At 41.8% G+C, this 22,129-nt stretch overlaps 1 protein-coding gene across 1 annotated transcript in view; it reads right to left on the bottom strand.

The window, feature by feature from the left end:
- ADCY1 (adenylate cyclase 1) overlaps positions 1 to 22,129 on the bottom strand; it is a 270,713-nt gene that overhangs the window by 102,621 nt on the left and 145,963 nt on the right. The window contains exon 10 of the mRNA XM_068126368.2: positions 8,380 to 8,574. Within this exon, the coding sequence (XP_067982469.2) occupies positions 8,380 to 8,574 (195 nt within the window). The remainder of the gene's footprint in view (positions 1 to 8,379; positions 8,575 to 22,129) is intronic.

The following is a 22,129-nucleotide window of genomic DNA, read 5'->3' as shown; positions in this document are numbered from 1 at the left end:
TGTCTTCCACATCGGATGGAATGCCAGATATTTTCTTCTCCTCGTGGGCAGTTACTCCTGTTACTGTGTACCTCTCTGACATATCTGCAAGATCCTGGACAATTTGACTACGTATATGCATACCATGTGCCCCTTTTTCCGTGTGGATGGTTTCAATGTTATTCCACTGGTCACATGTGGGCCATGGCCATAGCGCATGAACATATCAGACCATATTCCATTCCACAGTGACTTATTGGGATGCGTCACGTGTTCACCTTTCATAAACCTTTGCAGAATGTCACCATGAAGCCTCTCCATAGAACAGTGGTTCTTAACCTTTTTAAAGGCGCCGAACCCTAACGAAACCCACCGAACACTCGCGGAACCCCTCAAATTTAACCAAAAATTTAAGAAGAATTGCATCTTAATGCGTTTTCTGTTCTTCTTTTCAGGAAGCGATCTGGGATATGCGTGGTTTTGTTTTGGCAAGGGCCACCCTCAAATCATTTTCGCATGCAAGCCTGCTCCTTTTCTTTGTTTTAATGTCCACCAGTTTCGTAAACGCATGCTCGCAGAGATACGTTGTAACGAACGGCGTGAGGATCTCAAGGGCAATTTTAGCGATGTGAGGATACCCTTCCATTTGGCGGCACCAAAACGTTGAGAGCGTTGTTGTGCCGAAGAGTTGTTGTTGAGCCTGGCTCTGCTGAATTTCGATGAGGTCGTCGAGGTATTGGTCGTTGACATCTGCCGTTGCAATGTCAAAAGTAAACGGCTGCCGCACCCATGCTGTGTTTTTAACGTCGTCGGGGAAGTAGCCGTCGAATGACTTTCCCAGCTCATCCAAGTGCGTGGCAATCGCTTGCTTCAGCTATCCCGGTACAGCAGTGCCTCCAACTTCAGACTCATCTTCGTTCCCGCTCACGCACTCGTCCAGTAGCAAAAAGGTTCGCGAAGTTGTCGTTCTCTGTTCACCGCCTCCACAACGATAACTTCTTTCGGAAAGCGATCAGATTTTCTTCAGATTCGATGACATTCACTCCACCGCCCTGCATCTGGCAATTGAGATGATTGAGTGCGTCAAAGATGTCAGCCAAGTACGACAAGGCGAGGATGAACCCTGACTCTTGGAAGTGTGTTGCATGGCAATGCTGGTGTTCTCGCAAAAACAGGGCGAATTCTACACGCAAGGCAAAAACACGGCTCACTACCTTCCCTCGTGATAACCATCGAACGTTAGAGTGGTAGAGAAAGACTTCGAATACAGAGCCGATTTCATTCCACAGCTCTTTGAAGATGCGATGATTCATAGCATGGGTTCGCACATAATTCACAGTATTAACGACGATTTTCAGAACATGGGCCAGTTTTGGAGGCAGGGTTTTTGATGCCAGCGTGTGTCTGTGCAGGATGCAGTGCGTGATGATGATGTGTGGTGCATCGGCCTTCACCAACGCTCCAAAACCGGAGTTGCATCCCAGCATGGCTGGAACTCCATCCAAGCAAACTGCAGACACCATGTTCCACAAGAGGCCGTTGCTTCTGAAGAAGTCGTCCACAAGCTTCTTCACGTCAGCTGCCTTCGTCGTTGTTGTGAGAGGCTTGCAGAATAGAAAGTCTTCCTTGATCTTGTCTCCTTTGACATAACACACAAATAAGATGAGCTGGCTCAAATTCGAAACGTCGGTGGTCTCGTCGAGTTGAAGGCTGAATTTTGTCGGACTCGCGACTAAATCTGCAACTACCTGGGCGAGGATGTCGTCGCTCATGTCGTCAATTCTGCATGTGATGGTGTCATTTGAGAGTGGAACGAGAGACAACTTGTTTTCAGCAGCTTTTCCAAGCATGATGTTGGCCATCTTCAATGCGGCCGGTTTGATGAGTGTCTCGCCAACGGTGTGCGGTTTGCCCTGCATTGCGATCAGGTACGCAACTTCATACGACGCGGTGAGGATCGGTTTGTCAATTGGAACGAAGCCGAGAGTGGGCAAGGTAGCACTTGCGTCAAATCGGACTCTCTTCAATTTGAATTCATCCAGCGTTGCGTCTTTGTACTGCCCCTCACTGTGCAGTTTTTTGAACTGTTCCCGTAGTTTTCTGGTGCTTGGCTAGAGTTGCTCAACTTGACATTGCAAAGCATGCATTGAGGACGCTGACTTCTGTCCCATTCCGTCAAACACGTGAAACCGTAACGCACGTAATCCTCTGACCACTTCCTTTTTTTGCTCGACATACTGCAAAAAAAAAAAAAAAAGTAACAAACTGATCTTAATTGAGTTCGGGCAAATAATTATATGACAAAAATTAAAAAAGGAACATGCTTAAATATAATCAGTACCCCTCTGAAAACTGAGAAATTTTAACGAAGAAAACATAACTTATAGTTACGATGACGGGATTTATTATCTACTCAACTCCACGTCACCTCAAATCCCATTATAATATTACATAGAAAACTGTGAATTGTTCGTTTTGAATTGCGACCAAAGGAGTTATATCACCTGCACCTAATTTTCTGAGTAATTCAATCATATTTTATAATCACCATCCACTTTTGACTTTAATATAACTCTGAACCCGCCCTGCATATCCACAAACATTTCCAACTTACTTTTCAATTAATCAGTAACTCCAAAGTAAGGCGCGACCAATGACGCACGGCACACGGCAAGATAATCGAGGCTATTCACTGGAATTTCCGAACACCTGCAAAGTCCAAAATCCAGGAAGTAAGTAAGCAAGTAAGCACCATCAACAAAATAATTAGCAAGTTGCTCATTGATTCAACTTACTACAGTCAGTGTGAAACAACTTATCTTAAACACAGACCAGAGAAACCATGAATGGGATGGGAATACAATTACAAATAACATTTCCATTCGTTCGTAACATACATAGCAAAATAATAATAATAATATTAATAATAAGCGTAATTACACATAGATTCAAAATTGATACAAAACTTTAAAAAAAAAAAATTGCAATGCGTTTCGGAGGACCTCCGCCGAACCCCTGAGACTGGCTCAATGAACCCCTGGGGTTCGGTCGATCCCAGGTTAAGAACCACGGCCATAGAACAAATATAGTAGAGCCCATATATTGCATCTTTGAAGTGTCCAGATCACCTTCATCACCTTCATCTTGATCACCTTCAATCCTTATTCATCAGTCGCACAGCTCAAAAATTCTATGTAAACCTTTTCCTGGCATGTATGTTGGACAACTCAAAAACGCAGATTCCATCGCATCCTCGAGACCACTATCCCCCATCAAGTTTCCTACACAGCCAATGAAAATCAGCATATGCATACCACCCAGCTTTGGTATGAACTGTGAAAACCACTTTGGATAAACCCATGTGACATTGACGGTTACCGCATAGAGCTGTTGGTCATTTGTTAAGATTGCAACAGCCAGTCGACATTCCTTTGTCAATTGTTGTGCCTCCTCCATTGCTGTACGCATTGTGTCCGGATCAGCGGGGTTCATATCTACGAGTGGTGTATAAATGACCCTCATTGCTGTGTTTAATATCTATGAGAGATGTATAAATGGCCGTCGGTGGGTATGATAGAGATGCTTAAGATAATGAAGGGTGTAGACAAAATAAGTGCAAAATAATTATCCAGCACAGTTGACAGTGATCGAACCAGGGGTCATAGCCTGAGAGTTAAGACAGTATGGTAAGGTAAAGTTCTTTCACTCAGAGTAGTTAATGCATGGAATGATCTCTCTGGAAAGGTAATGGCAACACAAACAGTAGATAAGTTTAAATTGGGATTATAAAGTTACCTGGAAGTATTGGAGATAGGGGATTATAGGGATGTTGGCATGACTTTTAGGTAGCTTGAATGTTAGGTAGCATGGATGGGTGAATGTGTACATCTGGGTAGAGTGTTGTCTGTGGGAGTCTCGTCAAGGGGTGGTGTGTGTTGATGTTGTGTGTTTCTCACCGAAGAATCGCCTTCGCTCACTCCCCCCTCCCGGAAAGAAAAAAAACAAAAAACCAAACAACAACAAAAAAACATTTTGCATTAAAAAAAAAATTGGTCTGTGGTTGACATGGCGCAGGCAATATGGGCCGAATAGCCTCCTCCTGCGTCTAAATTCCTTGTACGTCCTTGTGTTGCTGTTTCAACCGATTGCTCTTGTTCTTTGTAAAGCTATGTATTGAAGCCACCAAACTCAAGCATCTTCTCCTGAGTAGTGATACACCTCAAATTATAATTCAAATACAATCTAGAAAGCATCTGAAAATGCAAAGCCTGTCTGCGTCCGTTTGTATTCAGACGCCTTCTTCCGTGTGCTCAAATAACAAAAACGGTTTAAAAAATACAAAATGAAAATTCTGGTGATTTTATGCAAAATTGACCTTTGACCTTTTGATCTAAAAAAACAAAAAACATTATATATATATATATATATATATATATATATATATATATATATATATATATATATATATATAATCGGCTGGTACCTTTTGAGTAGTGAACCAATTCAGTGACACAATATGCAAATTCTTCAAATTTCAGGTCAATTGGGTGAAAATTGGTGATTTTACGCAACCTTGACCTTTTGACAAAATTATTAATTTTCCTTCTCCATATTATCATAACAAAGCTTTGGCGAAAATTTGATGACAAAACTCAAATGGTAAATTGAAATTTCAGGTCAATTGGATGAAAATGGATGATTTTAGGTAATGCTGACCTTTGACCTTTTGACAAAATTATTAATTTGCCTTCTCTTTTGAGGTTTGACTTTGAGGGTCGGGGAAGGAAAGAAAACCTAAAATGCAATTTCGAAAAAATGAAATGGTGGAGGAGAATTTGGACGGAATGAGTTAAATAAAACAATTAACTTGTCTCTGGTGATATCAACAGGTCTAGGCCTTGGTCCTTTCATAGGTAATGCCATTCATTTATATTGAAAGCTTCAATGTCAACAGCTTTCAGGAAGAAAAAACTGGATGTGGAAGTGCTGCCTAAAAATGTGATAGGTGCTCCATTATGCCTTGACTAATGTGAGAGGTTCAGAGGTTCCGAGGAAGGACCGGGCTCGGCATAGAATGCCGAGTTAGCTTGGCTTTATAGGCCGGCTTATGTGGTTTACCCAGGATAAGTTGTGTTTATTAGTGAAAATTTGGAGTTCAAGGGACTGAATGTCTTCAAAATATCAGTAGTGGAAGACATACGAGTGTAATGTCTATTTTCTACCCACCAGGTATGACACCGAGGAGAAGCAAACTTTATTTTCCAAACTTATATTGAACAAAGGTGAGGGCGAGGGAGGCAAAGAATAATAATTGCTGTCCGTAGGCCCAGTTCTCTTGAGCCAGCCTCCAATTCTCGACTCGGTCTGCTCCCCACGGTGTTCACACTCTGCTCACGTTGCCTCACCGGTCAACAGGGTCCATGACAGCATGTTCTCTCCCCTGCAATGAGTACACTGTGCTTATCCTGACCAAGCAGTGATCGCAGGTCCATATAACAGCTTGCTCGTGCACCGGCAGTGTTCGTGCTGGCTCATCAGATAGCACGGGTCCTTAACATGGTGTCCTCACTGCCTTAGTGCTCGCACCGGCCGGATTCGTAACGGTGTGCTCTCACTCCACCGGTGTTTGCGCTGTGCCTCGGTTGCTATACTCGCCATAAAGGTGCTTATCCCAGATTCGGGGACTTATCCGTCTGCCCAAGCTTGTTGCACACACGACAATCATTTCCTGATTCTACTCCCGATGGACTCTGGGCGCTGCCAGTCAATGTCTCAAACAAATACTTGCACTTATAGTCAGTTAATGGCTGAGCAGCTGCCCGCTGCACTGATCTGCAAAATGTTACTTCTGCAGTGAACTTATGGTCGGGTAGCTGTGGCAGCGATGATCCACCCGTTTGCATGTGCGGTCAGCAGGTGCCATGATCAATAGAACAGGACAAGTCACAAGACAGTATGGTGTGTTCAAATTTAGAACCTGTAAAAATTGAAATTGGCTTTCACTAGTCAAAGTACTGTATGTGGATCACGTGGTGACCTCTGTAAAAGAAGGCAACTTGTGCTGTATTCCTGCAAAATTCCCAAATTATCAATTTGATTTGAAAGTACGTTGAGGGGAATTCAATTCTTCAGACATTATGACTTTCGACCTGAGCTCCACGCTACTTCCTCTTGATCATTTCCTTCCAGGGTGAATGTTTTGTTCTTCATAAATAATTCTGGGAAAGGAGGATGTCAACAAAGCCCGTGTTGCACAGTTCCATGACCATTATTTCCAATCTAGCAACTTCGATCATGTGTCCCATTAAAAGTATAGACTGGGAGTATGGCCTCATGGTATGTGAACTTGCCTCTAAGTTGTCTCGCCCGAGTTAGAATCGCGACCCAGCTAAAAACTGGCATCCCATCTGCCGGCATTCGTTGGACGTTAAAGACCCCACAGTGTCATTCGCAAAGAGCATGGCGAGCTATCGCCGACACCATGAACAAATTACAAATTCCTGCTCTAACCAGCAGAGGGCACTGCATCAGTGGCTTAGCCGTGACCTCAGCCAATGATGCCACCCCACATCCTTATGCTACACACAAATGAAGAAGCAAGCAGGGCGAGATGTCAATGTGTGCGCCATCCCTCGGAGGGACGTCAAAATGGGCATCCCCATCGACCGGAATTAATTTGTGGACATTAAAGAACCAATTGTGTCCTTCGCAGAGACAGCCAGTAGTCGAGTTATCCCCAGCATCCTGACCAAATTCCAGAACATTCCGTCGAGTACCCTATGCTGCAGTGGCGACCCGTCCAGGATTTTAACCCTAGCCAAGAAATTGCGACGACAGAACCGACACTCTGCAGAGAGCATGGTGTGTGATGATGATGAAACATACAGCATACAAAAATACAGGGGGGGTGGGAAAATCAGACAGCTCCATGGACAGAAGCATTGCCTTTCAAGAAGGTGCATAAGAGAGATGATTCATGGACAGTGTAAATGTGGCCAATGCATTAAATGGCCACCCTTGCTATGTGTGTGAATAGATACCATACAATTTTTTTTTTTAAATCACTAACCTAAGTACAAGTGTCTTACATTTTCAGGTTGAGGGAACGTTTCAGGGGATTCTGAATGGGACTGTCACCAATGAAATATGAATGTGATATGTCCAAGTCAGTCTCAGTTCATTGGTCCCAATAGACATCTTTCTCTACAAAGTCAATTGTCACTGCGTAGAAGAGCTGCACATCCGGAGATAGACAATTCCTCGGAAAGGGCTCTTTGTCTTTGCCCGAGTCATTGACTCGAGACTATTAGAAGCAATCACTCATCCAGTTTTTGTTTACTCACATATAGACAAGGAAAAGTAGACAATGTAAGAATTAATTTGGCCCATCATCCCAATGCCACATCCACACGCTCTTATATCTTATTCCGTCGATTCACTGACCTTCTACTAACCCAATTAGTCCAATTAACTTAATTTAGCTAAACATCCACACCCCTTTGCAAATTACCTTCAATGCAATTTAATTTCTCGGTAGAAAATTTAGACAGGATCTTAACATACGATGGCCTAAGCTTTTCGAACGATACCATGGAGTCTTAAACCTCCACGACCTCAAAGCAAAAGGAGCAGCCTCCTCTACATCCCCGTCCAGAGGATGGAATGCTTCAAGTCCGAGAAGTAGTGCCCCCTGCTGACACAGCATCAGAACGTCTGTAGTTTTTGTATTCTACAGCAAAGTGAAACAAATCCATTACCAAAGAGTGAAAAGGTGAACACACTACAAAGTTATCCTATTATCCCTCAGGCTGCCACACCAACCATTCCATGGAGATCTCCCATCTAAGTACCACACAAGCTTAGCTTCCAGGATCTGATGAGATTGGGGCACGTTCAGCATATACTGCAGGTCAAAAGGTCAGTTATATCCAGCCCCAGTAAAAAAAGCTTCATTAAGCTTTGCATCTCGTTATTGTACACATGGTCCATGTGTTGGCAGCACCAGAAATGGGGACACCAAATAAATTACAAAACTTCACTGTCTCGGTATTTCAGATCAACTACAGCTTAAATCCATAAAGTAGTGACTGATACCTTACAACATTATAGCTATTATTGCTTTGGTATCTACCTAGTCCCTTTAGAGACCCAACTGTATCTCCAAATTTGGAGCTCAAGTAATCCAAGGTCAAATTGAATTTCAGACTCGAGCCTGAATCTTCCCAAAAGAAGGTCAATTAATTATGAAGGTTCAATATCCAAAGAAGGTTAAAAAAAAACCCAGAAACAAGCCTGCAACAAGGTTCAAGTCTTATAATGTAAGTAAATCAAGTTTACCTCTCTGCCACCTGGCATATTCTCATAGCTTCAAGAAAAATAAGGAAGAGAGTAACGATGTACCTGAGCCTCCTTGTCGGCAAGTCGGTAGCGAAAGGAGAAGTAGTGCATGTCGACCGTGTACGATTCCGTGCTGCGGGCTTCAATCAGACGTGTGATGTATCGGTTCACACGAGTCAACGGACTGCTGTGTGGCATCGCAGACGAGAATGAGAATCTCTGCCGTAGCTTCTCTGAGGCAGTGCGCATTGCTCGGCCCTGTGCAGTTACAATGTCGAGAGATGTTTGCCATATTCACCATCATCATCCTCATTGTTAATTACTTGTGAAGTTCCTTGTCAAAAAAAACAAAAAAACAAGTAAAGATACATTCAAAGTACACCGCCCCCACGCCAAATAATTAAATATCCCACAGAGCGGCATTGCCAGGGCACCTCCGGCGCCCGGCAATACCGCAGTGCAGCTCATAGAGAGTGCATTGGGAGGGAGAGGTGCACACTAATTGATTGATTAATTGCATAATTAAAATCAATAAAAGATTATCATAAAATATTTTCTTAATCAATTGCCTAATAGCATAACTAAACCATTAGTGCTTCATCCGAAGATGTATCTTTTAGAGATTTAATTAAATAAGTCATTGATAAATTTTTTAAAAATTAATTGATTAAACAATAAATAATTAATCAATGAAATGATTAATCAATAAATCAAAAATATCCTTTATGGCCACATCACCTGGTCACTGTCATGTCCAAATATTAGCTTCCTAGCTCAAAAGGTGACTGAGATATTGGCCAAATGAGAAAGAAAATAAATAAATGATTAATAATGAAAATAAATAAATAATAATCATTAGAAAATTAAACAGTTAATCAATTGGCTAATAAAATACATAAACCACCACCATTTCATCAGAATCTGTTACTGTAAAAAAAAATTTTGGTCATTAATCGAATAATTAAATAATTAATCGATTAATTAATTAATTGATTTATCAATAAATCAAAAATAGCCTTTGCAGCCAAATCACTTGGTCATTGGCATGTCCAAATATCAGCTTCCTAGCTCAAAAGGTGCCAGCGATAATGCCCAGAAGGGAAAGGAAATATATAGGTACTTAATGAATCGCTAATAATTAAATAACTCATCAATTAATTGATTAATCAAAAAACAAAAAATACAGTTTTGACAAAGTACTTGCTCACTATTGTGCCGAAATTTCAGCTTCCTAGCTCAAAGGATGGCTGAGATATCGCCCGGACAAACAAACAAGAAAACAAGAAAACAAGAAAGCAAGAAAACAAACAACCAGAGTGAAAACTGAGTACTCCCTTTCAGCATGCGTCACTGCCGAGCCCCCTTCGGTGCCCAGCAATGACGATTTGCAATGCCTGGAGATGGCATAGGAAAGGTGCGGTGTACAAAAATTGGATGAGCACAATTTTAGTAACTAGTGGTGACCCGTAAGCACCCATTAGATGAGCACAATAACGTTAGGCGGGAGTCCAAACATGAAAATGCTGGAGACCAAAGCTGAAATTGGAAAAACAATATAGCGTCTTTTACTCCAGGAGGTCCCAGGATTACCCACACAAAATTTCGTTGGGATCGGTTCAGCCGTTTTTGCGGTACCTGGGAACGGACGGACGGACAGACACAGACACAGACACAGACAGACGGACAGACAGACAGACAGACGGACATTTGGTGAATTATAGTAAGATCACCTTCAAATACCGGTCCCTGCTCTCAAATGTTGTGTTTGTGTCCTTCCCCCTCTCTCCCCATCTTGTCTACCGCTCCCGATGTTATATGTTTTATGTGTCGGTTTGTCTTTCTGTGTGATTAATGTTCGCTCTTTCACGAGCCTCGATCTTGTATAAAAAATTTTAAAAATAATAAAAAAGTCAAATGTTCTATTTGAAGACCTTTTAGAAACTATAAGCAAAAAAAATAAATTCAGTGAATATAAGTAGAAGCTCAAAGTTATAATTTTTTTTTACAACTTTGTCATTTATGGAAGAGGCTATATTGATAAGATGTAGGGGCAACGAGTGATGTAGTGCTGTCCTAAATGAAATCTGTGACCATCATGCAAGCAAATCTTGTTACAAGCGCCACTGTTGTTTTGATTTTTAAAAAATTACACATAAATACTGTAAAAAAAATGTATGCCAATTTTTAAAAATAAGCCAGGGGTATAAACTACAGACCAGGTCTAGATGACGTCATTTTCGCTCGAGATCTTAGAATGTTGGTTCAAGAGCCATCTCGTTAGTTGGCTTTCTTTGGTTATCTACATCAAAACTGCCCATCTATATGCCTGGGAATACATTACATATACTTATTGTGATCTGCAATTTAAGTAGAGCCCACAATCTATCACAAATTACACTTAACCTGATCTTATTTCCAAAGCCACAGACGAAAAATTAATTTTAGATTTTCGTTCCATGCAATTCACCACTCTCTTACTTCTATAAATTATGTGTAAACGAATCGAGAAAAGAACTGTTTGCAATATTTATATTGTAAGTTATTCAAGGCATCATCATCATCTTCATCTGATTCGTCATCATCTGGAAAAAAAAAACAGTTCTTCCTGGGTATCGTCGTTGTTGTCAAAAACTTTACAAAACATATCTTTGTTTCTAAATACATTTCTAAATGTCTTTTCTTGTTTCTAAATGTCTAAAGGTGTTTCTTTCGAAATAATGTCCAATCAATTGAATTGGCCACAGGTGTTCTCCGATCAAGTTGCAGAGACATCTCAAGGATGAACAAAGGGAATTGGATGCATCTGAGCTCAATTTGGAGAGTCATAGCAAAGGGGTTGTGAATACTTATTGACTCGAGACATTTCAGCTTTTCATTTTAAATTATTTTGTTTTTGTAAAAAATAGAAATTTGTAAAAAAAAAAATCCTCTTTGACATTATGGGGCATTATGTAGATCAGTGACAAAAATCTTGATTTAATCCATTTTAATTTCAGGTTGTAACACAAGAAAATGTGAAAAAGTCAAGGGATGTGAATACTTTCTGAAGGCACTGTACATTTCCACCCAGACGAATGTAACAGCAATTACAAACAGGAATTTGAAAAGACAGGTTTCTTTGGAGAAACAGGAACATGCAAAAGCAGAGTGATGAAACGTATGCCAAGGCAATAGTCAGGTTCACTATGTTAACAAATATAATTTCGTTCAAAATTTTGGGAGATTAGCAAACCTGTACATTTTTGGAATCTTCAGAGCATGGAGAATCCGAAAATCAATGTTGGCATTTGCACAGACACCTGCATGGCCGCCATTTTGGATTTTCAAAATGGCGGCCATAAAATACATATTTTGCGCGATCTCGGCTTCTAGTCAACCTAGAAACGTAATTAAATATGCTAATCCTATGTTTTCTGGGTCAAGGAATCCAATAAAGGCCTCAAAATAGTGCTCAGGATTATAGAAAAGCAACAAACAAAGGTAATTGAAAACCATTGTCTTTATATTTGTGATGTAACTGTATTACATAATACATGATATTGCAAGTCCTTTGAAGTTATAGGTATGGGTTTATAAAGCAAGAAAGCAGCCTTGTTAGTATCAGATTGAACTATAAGTCCTATACACAGGATCTACTAGGTCTACACCGTTCAGGAATATGCTTTTACAGATCTTCATCACTGTCCTGAGGGTCATTTTCGCAAAGGTGTCTACGCAAATGCCAACATTAATTTTTGGATTCCTCATGCTCTGAGTATTCCAGAAATGTATAGTTTTGCTAATCTACCAAAATTTTGAACGAAAAAACATAGTGAACCTGACTACAAGAAAAGAAAAGAAAAAAATGAGTCAAACGAAAGGGGAAGTCTTGAGGTGAAGACCTAAAAGGAAGAACCGAGAAGGAGACTTATTAAATGGAGGCATGTGCAGCCCAGTCAACTTGCAGGAAGATAAAGGAACAGTGACAGCCGTGGTGGAAAATTTAGACACAAGGTTTCCGATGGGATTTGGAGAGATACCTCAGAATAAACAAAAAAACGAAAATTATTGGGGATAGCATCGTCCATTAATAAACTCAACAAGTCAGGAGACGACGATGGTTCAGGAGCGAGCTGTATTCAATGACAAAGGACAGACTACTTTGAAATGGCCGTCCTTTGTGACCTTTAAAAGTCAAAACCGACATTGAAAATATATAAATAGGAATGTATTATCTGTTATGAGACTAGTTAGCTACACAATACCGAAAATTCGGCTCGATTCCGACAACTTTGAAAATTTGACCTTTGTGACCTTGAAATGTCAAAACGAAGGTTACTGACCTTGAAATGAGATAGAAAATAATGTGTAATCAGTTATGAGGTTAGTTAGATACACAATACCGAAAATTCGGTTCGATTCCGACAACTTTGAAAATTTGACCTTTGTGACCTTGAAATGTCAAAACGAAGGTTACTGACCTTGAAATGAGATAGAAAATAATGTATAATCAGTTATGAGGTTAGTTAGATACACAATACCGAACATTCGGTTCGATTCCACCAACTTTGAAAATTTGACCTTTGTGACCTTCAAAGGTCAAAGATTCTGAAATTTGTTGGAAAACTTGTATTTCATGATGTATGTGATAATATAAGATCATGTACGACATTTCACCCTATCAGGAAGCGAACAATGTAATAAAACCATCAAAGATCGACTTTTCTAAATTTCGTGACCTTGTGACCTTGGGGCGAAAATGAAAAATCGAGCTCCGTGGGGCGAGACACATGACATTGGCCTAACCAAATACCGAAACGCCTGTCAGATTCCACCAACTCCATCGGAGAATATGTAGCTTGAACTCGATTACCCCCTAAAAAGATATCTTGTTCGGGTGTGGCTCCGCCCATAATGGGCGCAATACGCCCACTCTAGGCAGGACACAACTAGATGATGATATCAACCTCCCACCCAAGTTTCATCAAGATCGGATGATATCGGGTAGTTATGCTGCGGATAGACAGACGCACACACACAGACAGACGCACACACATGACGAATATCGTGGTCACTTGATAACTCGTGAACCAATAAATTTATCCGACACCGATCATCAGTGGCCGGACACAGATTTGAAATTTGTGTGTGAAATGTCTGAGTTTTTAAGTTGTTACATCCATGCTCATTGTCTTGTTAGATGACACATGCCCAAAAGTGCATCATTACTTTACAAAATGCCAGATTATACCAAGCTTTTAATGAAATGCCTGACTCTCAATGTTGCCTTTAATCTGCCAAAGCCATTACCAAAGCCGTCTATGGAATACTGCTCTCCCCTCTGGTCTGGTGCTCCTGCCTCACACCTAGCCGTCTTCACGCTGTTGAAACCAAAGCGTTCAGAATCATTGGAATCTCCCGCGATGAAGCTAACTCCAAGGGCCTTTCACTCACTCACCGCAGGCAGGTTGGTGGTCTTTCCGTCTTCTACCGACTCCTCTCCGGCCTTGCCTCCCCAGCCCTCTCTGGGCTCTGTCCCCCAAATATTCCTACAGGTCGCACAAGATCTGCCTGCAACCCTCTTATGGTTAAACTGCCAAAATCAAGACTTTCTGCTCACCTTCACTCCTTCATTCCTCTTTTCTCCCGCCTCTGGAACAAACTCCCTCACTCTCTTAAATCCCACTCCACCCTCCAGGTCTTTAAAACAGCTGTTCACCACCATCTCTTATCCTCCCCCATCCAAAACCTTGATCTTTTCTACCCCCGCTAATTTGGGTCCCCTTGTGTTTTATACCCCTCCCCCCCACCCCCCTCCCCTTCCCACGCCTCCTGCCCCCAAGCCCTCTCCCTCCCACACTTCTCCCTGCTCTCAAATGTTGTGGTTGTGTGCTTCCCCTTCTCTCCCCATCTTGTCTTCCGCTCCCTCTTTTTGTACATTTTGTTTGTCTGGTTGATTTGTTTGTGAAATAAATGTTAGCTCTTTCACGAGCCTCGATTCAGTATACAAAAAAAAGAAGAAAAAAAAAAGGCATACAGCAGTACCAAATACTTTGAACAGATTTATTGCATAAATGCACGATGTTGGGAAGTTTTGAGCAATTTTGACATTTCGCCTTTACCAAAACTGCCAAGGTGGGGTCAAATATCAGTAAGCAACGATTGACAAATGTGTGGAAGTAAAAACAATTACATCGGAACGAAAATTTTATGGCGAAGAATCCCAAAGTATTACGTCCGATGAAAAGACTTCTTGCGGACGGCAAATGACAGTGTCGGTGGTTCATGTGAAGGCACAATGTATCAGAATGATGCTTGACATTAATGGTTTCAAAAATAAGTCCACCGTATGCCGAGGAAGATGACCCTCAGACGTAATTAGGGAAAGTTCATGTGCGTGGAGTGTTTTTCCAAATCATTTTGGCATTTATGAAAAGTTTATACATATAAAGTGAGAATTGTAAAAAACACCTTTTTAAGGAAGATATGAACACAAAAAATCAGGTTTAAGGAAGCTGCAACACACACACACACACACACACACACACACACACACACACACACACACACACACACACACACACACACACACACACACACACACACAGGTGTAAGGCAGCAAGACCAAAAACCCAAAGTTTAACTTTTTTTGTTAATCTACAAGACCCGGTGGTGAAATGATTAGAGCGTCCGTCCGCTCTGAGTCTGGGATTCGGGGTTCAATCACTGGCCGAGTCACACCAAAGCCTTTTGAAATGGTACGTGCTGCTTACTTGCTTGGCACGCTGCTTTTTAAAAGGATAATAGCCTGGTCCAACATTCGGAATATATCTTTCAACCCAGCAAAATCCCACACACTCACCCTGTATCTCCGAAAGGAGCGTCTGGTAAACCCTCCCAGCTACTTCATAAACAAACCATTTGAAAAGGTTAAGTCACTCAAACTTTTGGGCTTCACCATTAGGCATGGTCTTTCGTGGGCACACAATATTTCCAAGATGGCCTCAAAAGCCAGTCGCCGTCTGGGCATCCTCCATCGTGCGAAGTCCTTCCTTGGCACACCTCAGCTCCTCACCACATACAGTGCATTCAGAAAGTATTCAGACCCTTTCACGTTTTTCACATTTTGTTATGTTGCAGCCTTATGCTGAAATCGTTTAAATTCATTTTTCCCCTCATCAATCTACACTCAATATCCCATAATGACAAAGAGAAAACAGGATTTTATAAAGTTTTGCAAATTTATTTTTAAAAAACAAAACTAAAATATCACATTTGCATAAGTATTCAGACCCTTTGCTGTGACACTTGAAATTTAGCTCAGGTACCTCCCATTTCTCTTAATCATCTTTGAGATGTTTCTACACCTTGATTGGAGTCCACCTGTGGTAAATTCAATTGATTGGACATGACTTGGAAAGGCACACACCTGTCTATATAAGGTCTCACAGCTGACAATGCATATCAGAGCAAAAACCAAGCCATGAGGTCGAAGGAACTGCCTGCAGAGCTCAGAGACAGGATTTGGTCGAGGCACAGATCTGGGGAAACCCACAAAAAAATTTCTGCTGCATTGAAGGTTCCCAAGAGCACAGTGGCCTCCATAATTCTTAAATGGAAGAAGTTTGGAACAACCAGGACTCTTCCTAGAGCTGGCCGCCCGGCCAAGCTGAGCAATCGGGGGAGAAGGGCCTTGGTAATAGAGGTGACCAAGAACCCGATGATCACTCTGGCTGAGCTCCAGAGATCCTATGTGGAGATGGGAGAAACTTCCAGAAGGACAATCATCACTGCAACACTCCACCGATCTGGGCTTTATGGCAGAGTGGCCAGACGGAAGCCTCTCCTCAGTGAAAGACACATGAAAGCCCACTTGGAGTTTGCAAAAAAGCACCAAAAGGACTCTCAGACTGTGAGAAACAAGATTCTGTGGGCTTTCATCATGCAAGATTTTCCTTGACCAATCTGAATTTCTGACAACTTGCCCTTCATGATGCTGTGGAAAGCAAGGACTTAAATCATTGGGATACATGTGATGAAGCTGAGTGTCTAAGCTTGTTACCCTCGCCAGAGGAGAGGGTATTGCATTTGAGCCCGTTTGTTTGTTTGTTTGTCTGTGTTTGTCCGCAAAGAATAAATATGATTTTCTCTGCAACCGTTGGTCCGATTGACAGGAAATTTTCACCATAGGTGTAACTCCACCTGGAGAAGTTTTAAATTATAATTATGACATCATTGGTCACATGGTTTCGAGCCATCTATCTATAATTCCAGTAATCTCTGTGTGTATGTATGTATGTCTGTATGTCTGTGACCGCTGTTTCTCGACAACCACGGGTCCGATATACTTTAAACTTGCCAGGTATATTGCTGGGGACCCGAGGATGTGCCTTTTCAAGGTTTCATATTAATCGGAGAAGTAGTTACCGAGCTATGTCCAAAAAACGATTCAACCAATCAGAGAGCAGCGAGCTATCACGTGTGCCGAACGTGGCGAACAGACTCTGCCTCGGACGGCACATTTGAGAGCGTATTCATTTATTTCACGTTGGCAAACTATGTTGCCGTTAAACTATGTTGTAAAACTAATTAAAACTAATTTGCGATTCTTTCGCTTTCCTGCGCGTTTGTGCACGCAATGGCGATTTCTTTACCAAACTCCGCAAGCCGTTCGCTTTGGACCAAACCATTTCATGTAAATAGAGGGGGGGGATTGTCACCGTACTCGCAAGCCGTTCGCTTTGGACCAAACCATTTCATGTAAATAGAGGGGGGGGATTGTCACCGTACTCGCAAGCCGTTCGCTTTGGACCAAACCATTTCATGTAAATAGAGGGGGGGGGGGATATAATTTTAGATATATATATAGTACGGGCATGCCCTAGTATTGGAAAAACCGAAAAACTTTGCACCTCTATATCTCCAAAAGCACTGGATAGAAAAAATAGAGAATGCCTCATTGTAAAGAGCTCTCCATGTGGAATAACATATGTTAATGATGATGTCATCGGTGCCTCCATTATGATGTCATAATTCGACAAGTACAAAACGTCATCCAATCAAGATGAAATTTCTCGAACATCATCGAGGGATAAATTGGTGGAGAAAAAATACAAAAAACGATTACGTCATTGTTCACGTGGTTCGGCCGCCATATTTGTTTTAACACAAAAGCCTTAAAAACCACTGAAAATACGTCCTGGCGAGGGTGTGCAATCTTTGATTGCTCTTTCTTGTTACTTTTGTATTGTAGGCAGGTTGGTGGCCTATCTACCAGCTCTATTTTGGTCTTGAATCCTCTGCCCTCTCTTGGCACGGTGTCTCGCAGGTTTCTGCAAGGTGTAAATGGTCAGTCGGTAACCCTCTTTTGTGACATTCCCAAAATCCAAGCTTACTATTCACCTCCACTCTGTTCCTTTTTTCTCTCGCCTGTAGAGCCAACATGCCAAGTTTGTTCAGTCCCATTCTTCCCTCCATAGCTTCCGGACAATTGTTAACCACTACCTCAGGTCACCCGCCTCCCCAAGTCCGTACCCATTTCATTTGTTATGGGGGAGACGCAAATTCTCTATGTAAATGTGTATCGTGTACCACCACTCCAGGTGTGAGAGGGTATTACAAGTACCACCCTTTACATATGCAGTATTCCTGTCCCCATGTTTCCCAGTGCAGTGAGGTGTTTTGAATTACACAGCGAGAGGTATTTTAAATTACACGTTTGACAAAGGATAATGGGATAAAACCTCCCTGGCAGACGGGAGCAGGTGCTTGAAGTTTGCTAAAAGCATATATGTAACTGACGAAGTGTCGCGTGCAGGTTATAGCAGGATTCTGTAATTTGTTTAGGGTGCCAGCAATAGTTTCACCTACTCTTGGGATTTTAAAGTCCACCAACAAATTAATGCTTGCTGATGGGACGCCCAGTTCAACGTCTATCTGAGGGACAACACGCACTTTGATGCGTCGCCCTGCCTGCAGTTTATATCTGGGCTGATATTCAAACCAGGCAAGACAGCTCATCGGCGATTGTGCCGAGTGTGCATACCTATTGGCTGCCCTGCCAACCCCAAGCACTGGATGAAGAGTCATTCATAACAAGACTGGGACCAATAGCTCGATGTACATGCATGAAACATGTGTACGGCTGATGTGCATGTATAATACATTGTGGTTATATATTATAGATCATTGCAATTGCACTGGTGGACCATGCACTAACACCTAGGCCTAAGGAATAACACCTAGGCTGATCAGTGCTGCTTCATTTGGTTGGAGTCAGGCAAGCTGTCCAGCCAATGGGTGTAGAGCAGTGCGGTGGAGTCAGGGCACCTGAAAACTGACCCTTCTATAATATTTGTATTTTCTAAGATCAAAAAGTGCATTAACACCGTGAAGAATTGGCGAAACGCCCCGAAACACAAACTTGTTCTGTAACTTATAATAAAGCCATGTACCAAGTTTCAGTCGAATATGTTAAAGGGTATGTATTATGTAATAATTGCAGCAAACCACAGGTTGGACGGATGGACGGACAGACAGATGGAAAGCAAACCTATAGTCCCCTCCGGGTAGAGATGAATAAGGGGAAAAACAAAAAAAGGCTAATAACTTAATTTTCCAGCATGCAATATCAATTATGTGTTTTTGAGCTTCAGGTCAAAACAATTTTTGAAAACATTAACGATGGTGACAGAGTAATCCAATTTTAACGCCCTGCAGGTACATCCGGCAGGCAGATGAGCACATCTCCTAGTGTAGGTCTGGACCACAATTATTGCCGGTGATAATCATAAAGTGGAATAATGGGACCACGGAAATATAGCTGGATTAACCCGATCTCATAAATTCCTTATTGATAGCGGCGCAGATACTAGGAATCTAGAATAGTCACGCATATCGTATTTACACACACAAACAGTTATCGAAGCATATTTCATCCGAATGTTACCCTGGGATTGATGATGTTTTGCAAGGGACCAACTATGGGAAGTCCCTGGCTTCCTGGCAGCAGAGATAAGGCAGTTGGAGGAATTTTGACGAGTGCAAATCAAACCCAAGAGCTGACAGGGAAAGTGGTAAGCATGCTAATACCAAAGCACGCCGTACTTGTCTCCTGCACAGAATATAAATAACCACATGGAAAAACGATGCAAGATTTTGTTCACACTGAGAACAGAATGGCGTCGATCCTTTGAATTGAGATTTCCTTTTCTATAACAATCATCAATGCACCACACTCTTTTCAGAGAATTGGCGCTGCTGAAGGGTCGTTTATCGGGCAATGGTTTACCCAGGCCTTCCCAGCAGTTAGTCGGAATCAGGGCAGAAATTTGTTCAGGGTGCCGACGATATGTCATCTACTCTTCACGAAAGACACCTGTGAGATATTTAACGTCCACCACTCCACCAATGACCAGCGCCGGCCGACGGTTCCTCCGGCCTCACGTCTATCCGATGGATGGGGCGTGAAAATTGATGAATCGCCCTGCTTTCAAAACACGAGGATGACAGTTTATAGCTGGGTCAGGATGTAAACCCAGGCTGGACAGCTTAGGTTTACTCTCCCCCACGTGTGTGACCCACTCTCCCCCGTGTGTGTGACCCACTCTCCCCCGTATGTGATCCATATGTGACTACCTTAAGGCCATCCTGCCAGCCCACACTGAACGTTATTAGCCCGTCCCCTGCACAGCAGGAGATGGGGTTTTGCAATCACTTGTGTCTGGCTGTCTGTGTGTGTTTGTGTATGTGTGTGTGTCCGAGGGACGAAACATTTTTACCATTTGAGTTTTGTCATCAAATTTTCACCAAAGCGTTATTATGAGAATATGGAGAAGGGGAATTAATAATTTGGTCAAAGGGTCAAAGGTCAGCATCACATACAATCGTCAATTTTCATCCGATTGATCTGAAATTTTAAGAATTAGCATAATGGGTCACTGAATTGGCTCACCAATTAAAAAATAGAAGCCAATTGTTTGTTTTTTAGATCAAAAGGTCAAGGTTGTGGAATTTTTTTAAACTGTTTTCGTTATTTTCAGCATATGAAAGGAGAAGATGACATCTGAATACAAACGGACACGGATTGGCTTTGCATTTTCAGATGCTTTCTGGTTTATTTTTGTACACAAAATCCAGACCCGTGGAGTAGCTAGAACGTATTAGTCGGAAAAAGGGAATTTTCGGCATTTCCTGTGTTCTGTAAAATGGAACCTATTTTGCACACAATCTTGTATTAGGTACTCCAAATTGTTCTTCGGAATGTAACTCGCAGATTGGAAAGGCATAATTACATCTTCATGACAAATTCAAACACCTTTACGTATAACTTTGAACATTTGTTGGAGAATTCCACCCCAACTGTCCCTCCACCCGACATAATTTTTGATTCGGCAGTAAATTATAAAAGTATATTTCAAGGTAATTAAAAAATAGTTTTCAGCAGAGATGCTTGAAAAAGGCAAAACTACACGCATACCTTGAACATCGACATGAAATAAACATAATTCTCTTGAATAGAAAAAAAATTCGAATTATTTTATATCCCAAGTTAATGGCAATCGGTCGCCAGAGTGTGGCGGAAACTGCCTCGGCGTTAAACAGCTTGAAAGATAATGGGAAGAGGGAACCCTTGGGATAATGATTAGTTCCATTTTATTGGATAGATGATTGTTAAACTGGTTTTGATTGCATTAAGCAGAGCCTAATTGCAGTGCAAATCTTTGTGGCTCCATTGATTTCTCGGCTGTTTTATTTCACTGCATGCAGGTGCACACTGATTTTCATTAGCATCGCCTTTTCTGCCACCAGCGACTGGAGGGTAGCAATCAATTTCCTTCATCAATTTATAAGAGCGGTGGGTAGCCTCAACACAAAGAGAAGCCTTTTGGATTAGCAGCCTTTTGTGTCCATTTGGATCATCCCTTTGGATCAATTGTAGAATGCACAGAGAAAGGGAGGAGGACTTTCCTTGGTGAGATGCATCAGCTTGGTGGGAGGACACTTCAAGTTTGTTTGCCAAGAGCATTGAATTAATTATGATACAACTTGGAACCGCCTTTAGAGGCCATTTTTCCCCACAGAGTGGGGGTTGGCCTTTTTCGGGCACCGTGGTCCCCTTTTTAAAGCAATGTTTTATGGCCGGATGCCCTTCCTGCCACCAACCTTGTTAGTCGCCTCTTGCGGCACACAGGGAATTACCAGTGAGCTGGTGCTCAATTTGCCGACCTCGGAAGGATGACAGGCTGAGGTCAACCCCCTGGCGTTAATTCAGCGATCGACCACGATTCGAACTCAGGATCCTAGGATCCCAAGCCAGCACCCTAACCGCCAAGCCAACACCAGGCTTTTATAATACAACTTGAAACATTCAAATTTGTGAACAATTCCAATTCGTTTGTTGGATCTTTTTCTTTCTGGTGTCCTTTTCTATTGATTCTTTACGGTGTAGCCCATACGTCAATGTCGTTTAGAACAGCGCTTGTCTGTCCATATGTCCCCACAAACGTCCACCAATCAGAGCTGAGGATCTGGTCACATGACAGGAGGACAGCATTTAGTAACCATTACAGTTGCATATTTTACTAAAAGGAAATATAATAACTTTCTGTGGAACGTTTTGGGTTCCCAGCACGTGTCGTAAGGTAGGTAGGTTTCAGAAATTCCTCAATACAATTATAATTTTGAAACACGATAAGACACGGACTTTGCTCCCGAATCCGGAAGTGAACGGATGATGAAGGTTCGCCGGTTTGATAATATCTCAATACAATCGTGATTTAACATTATATTTTGATACATTAATACTATAGTATTAACTTGTGATTGGAATGAA

Source organism: Myxine glutinosa, chromosome 10 (genome assembly GCF_964187855.1).
Source record: "Myxine glutinosa chromosome 10, kmMyxGlut1.1, whole genome shotgun sequence".
NCBI classification, from domain to species: domain Eukaryota; kingdom Metazoa; phylum Chordata; class Myxini; order Myxiniformes; family Myxinidae; genus Myxine; species Myxine glutinosa.
The sequence above is the reverse complement of the archived record's forward strand: the minus strand, read 5'-3'. Positions and strand labels throughout refer to the sequence as shown.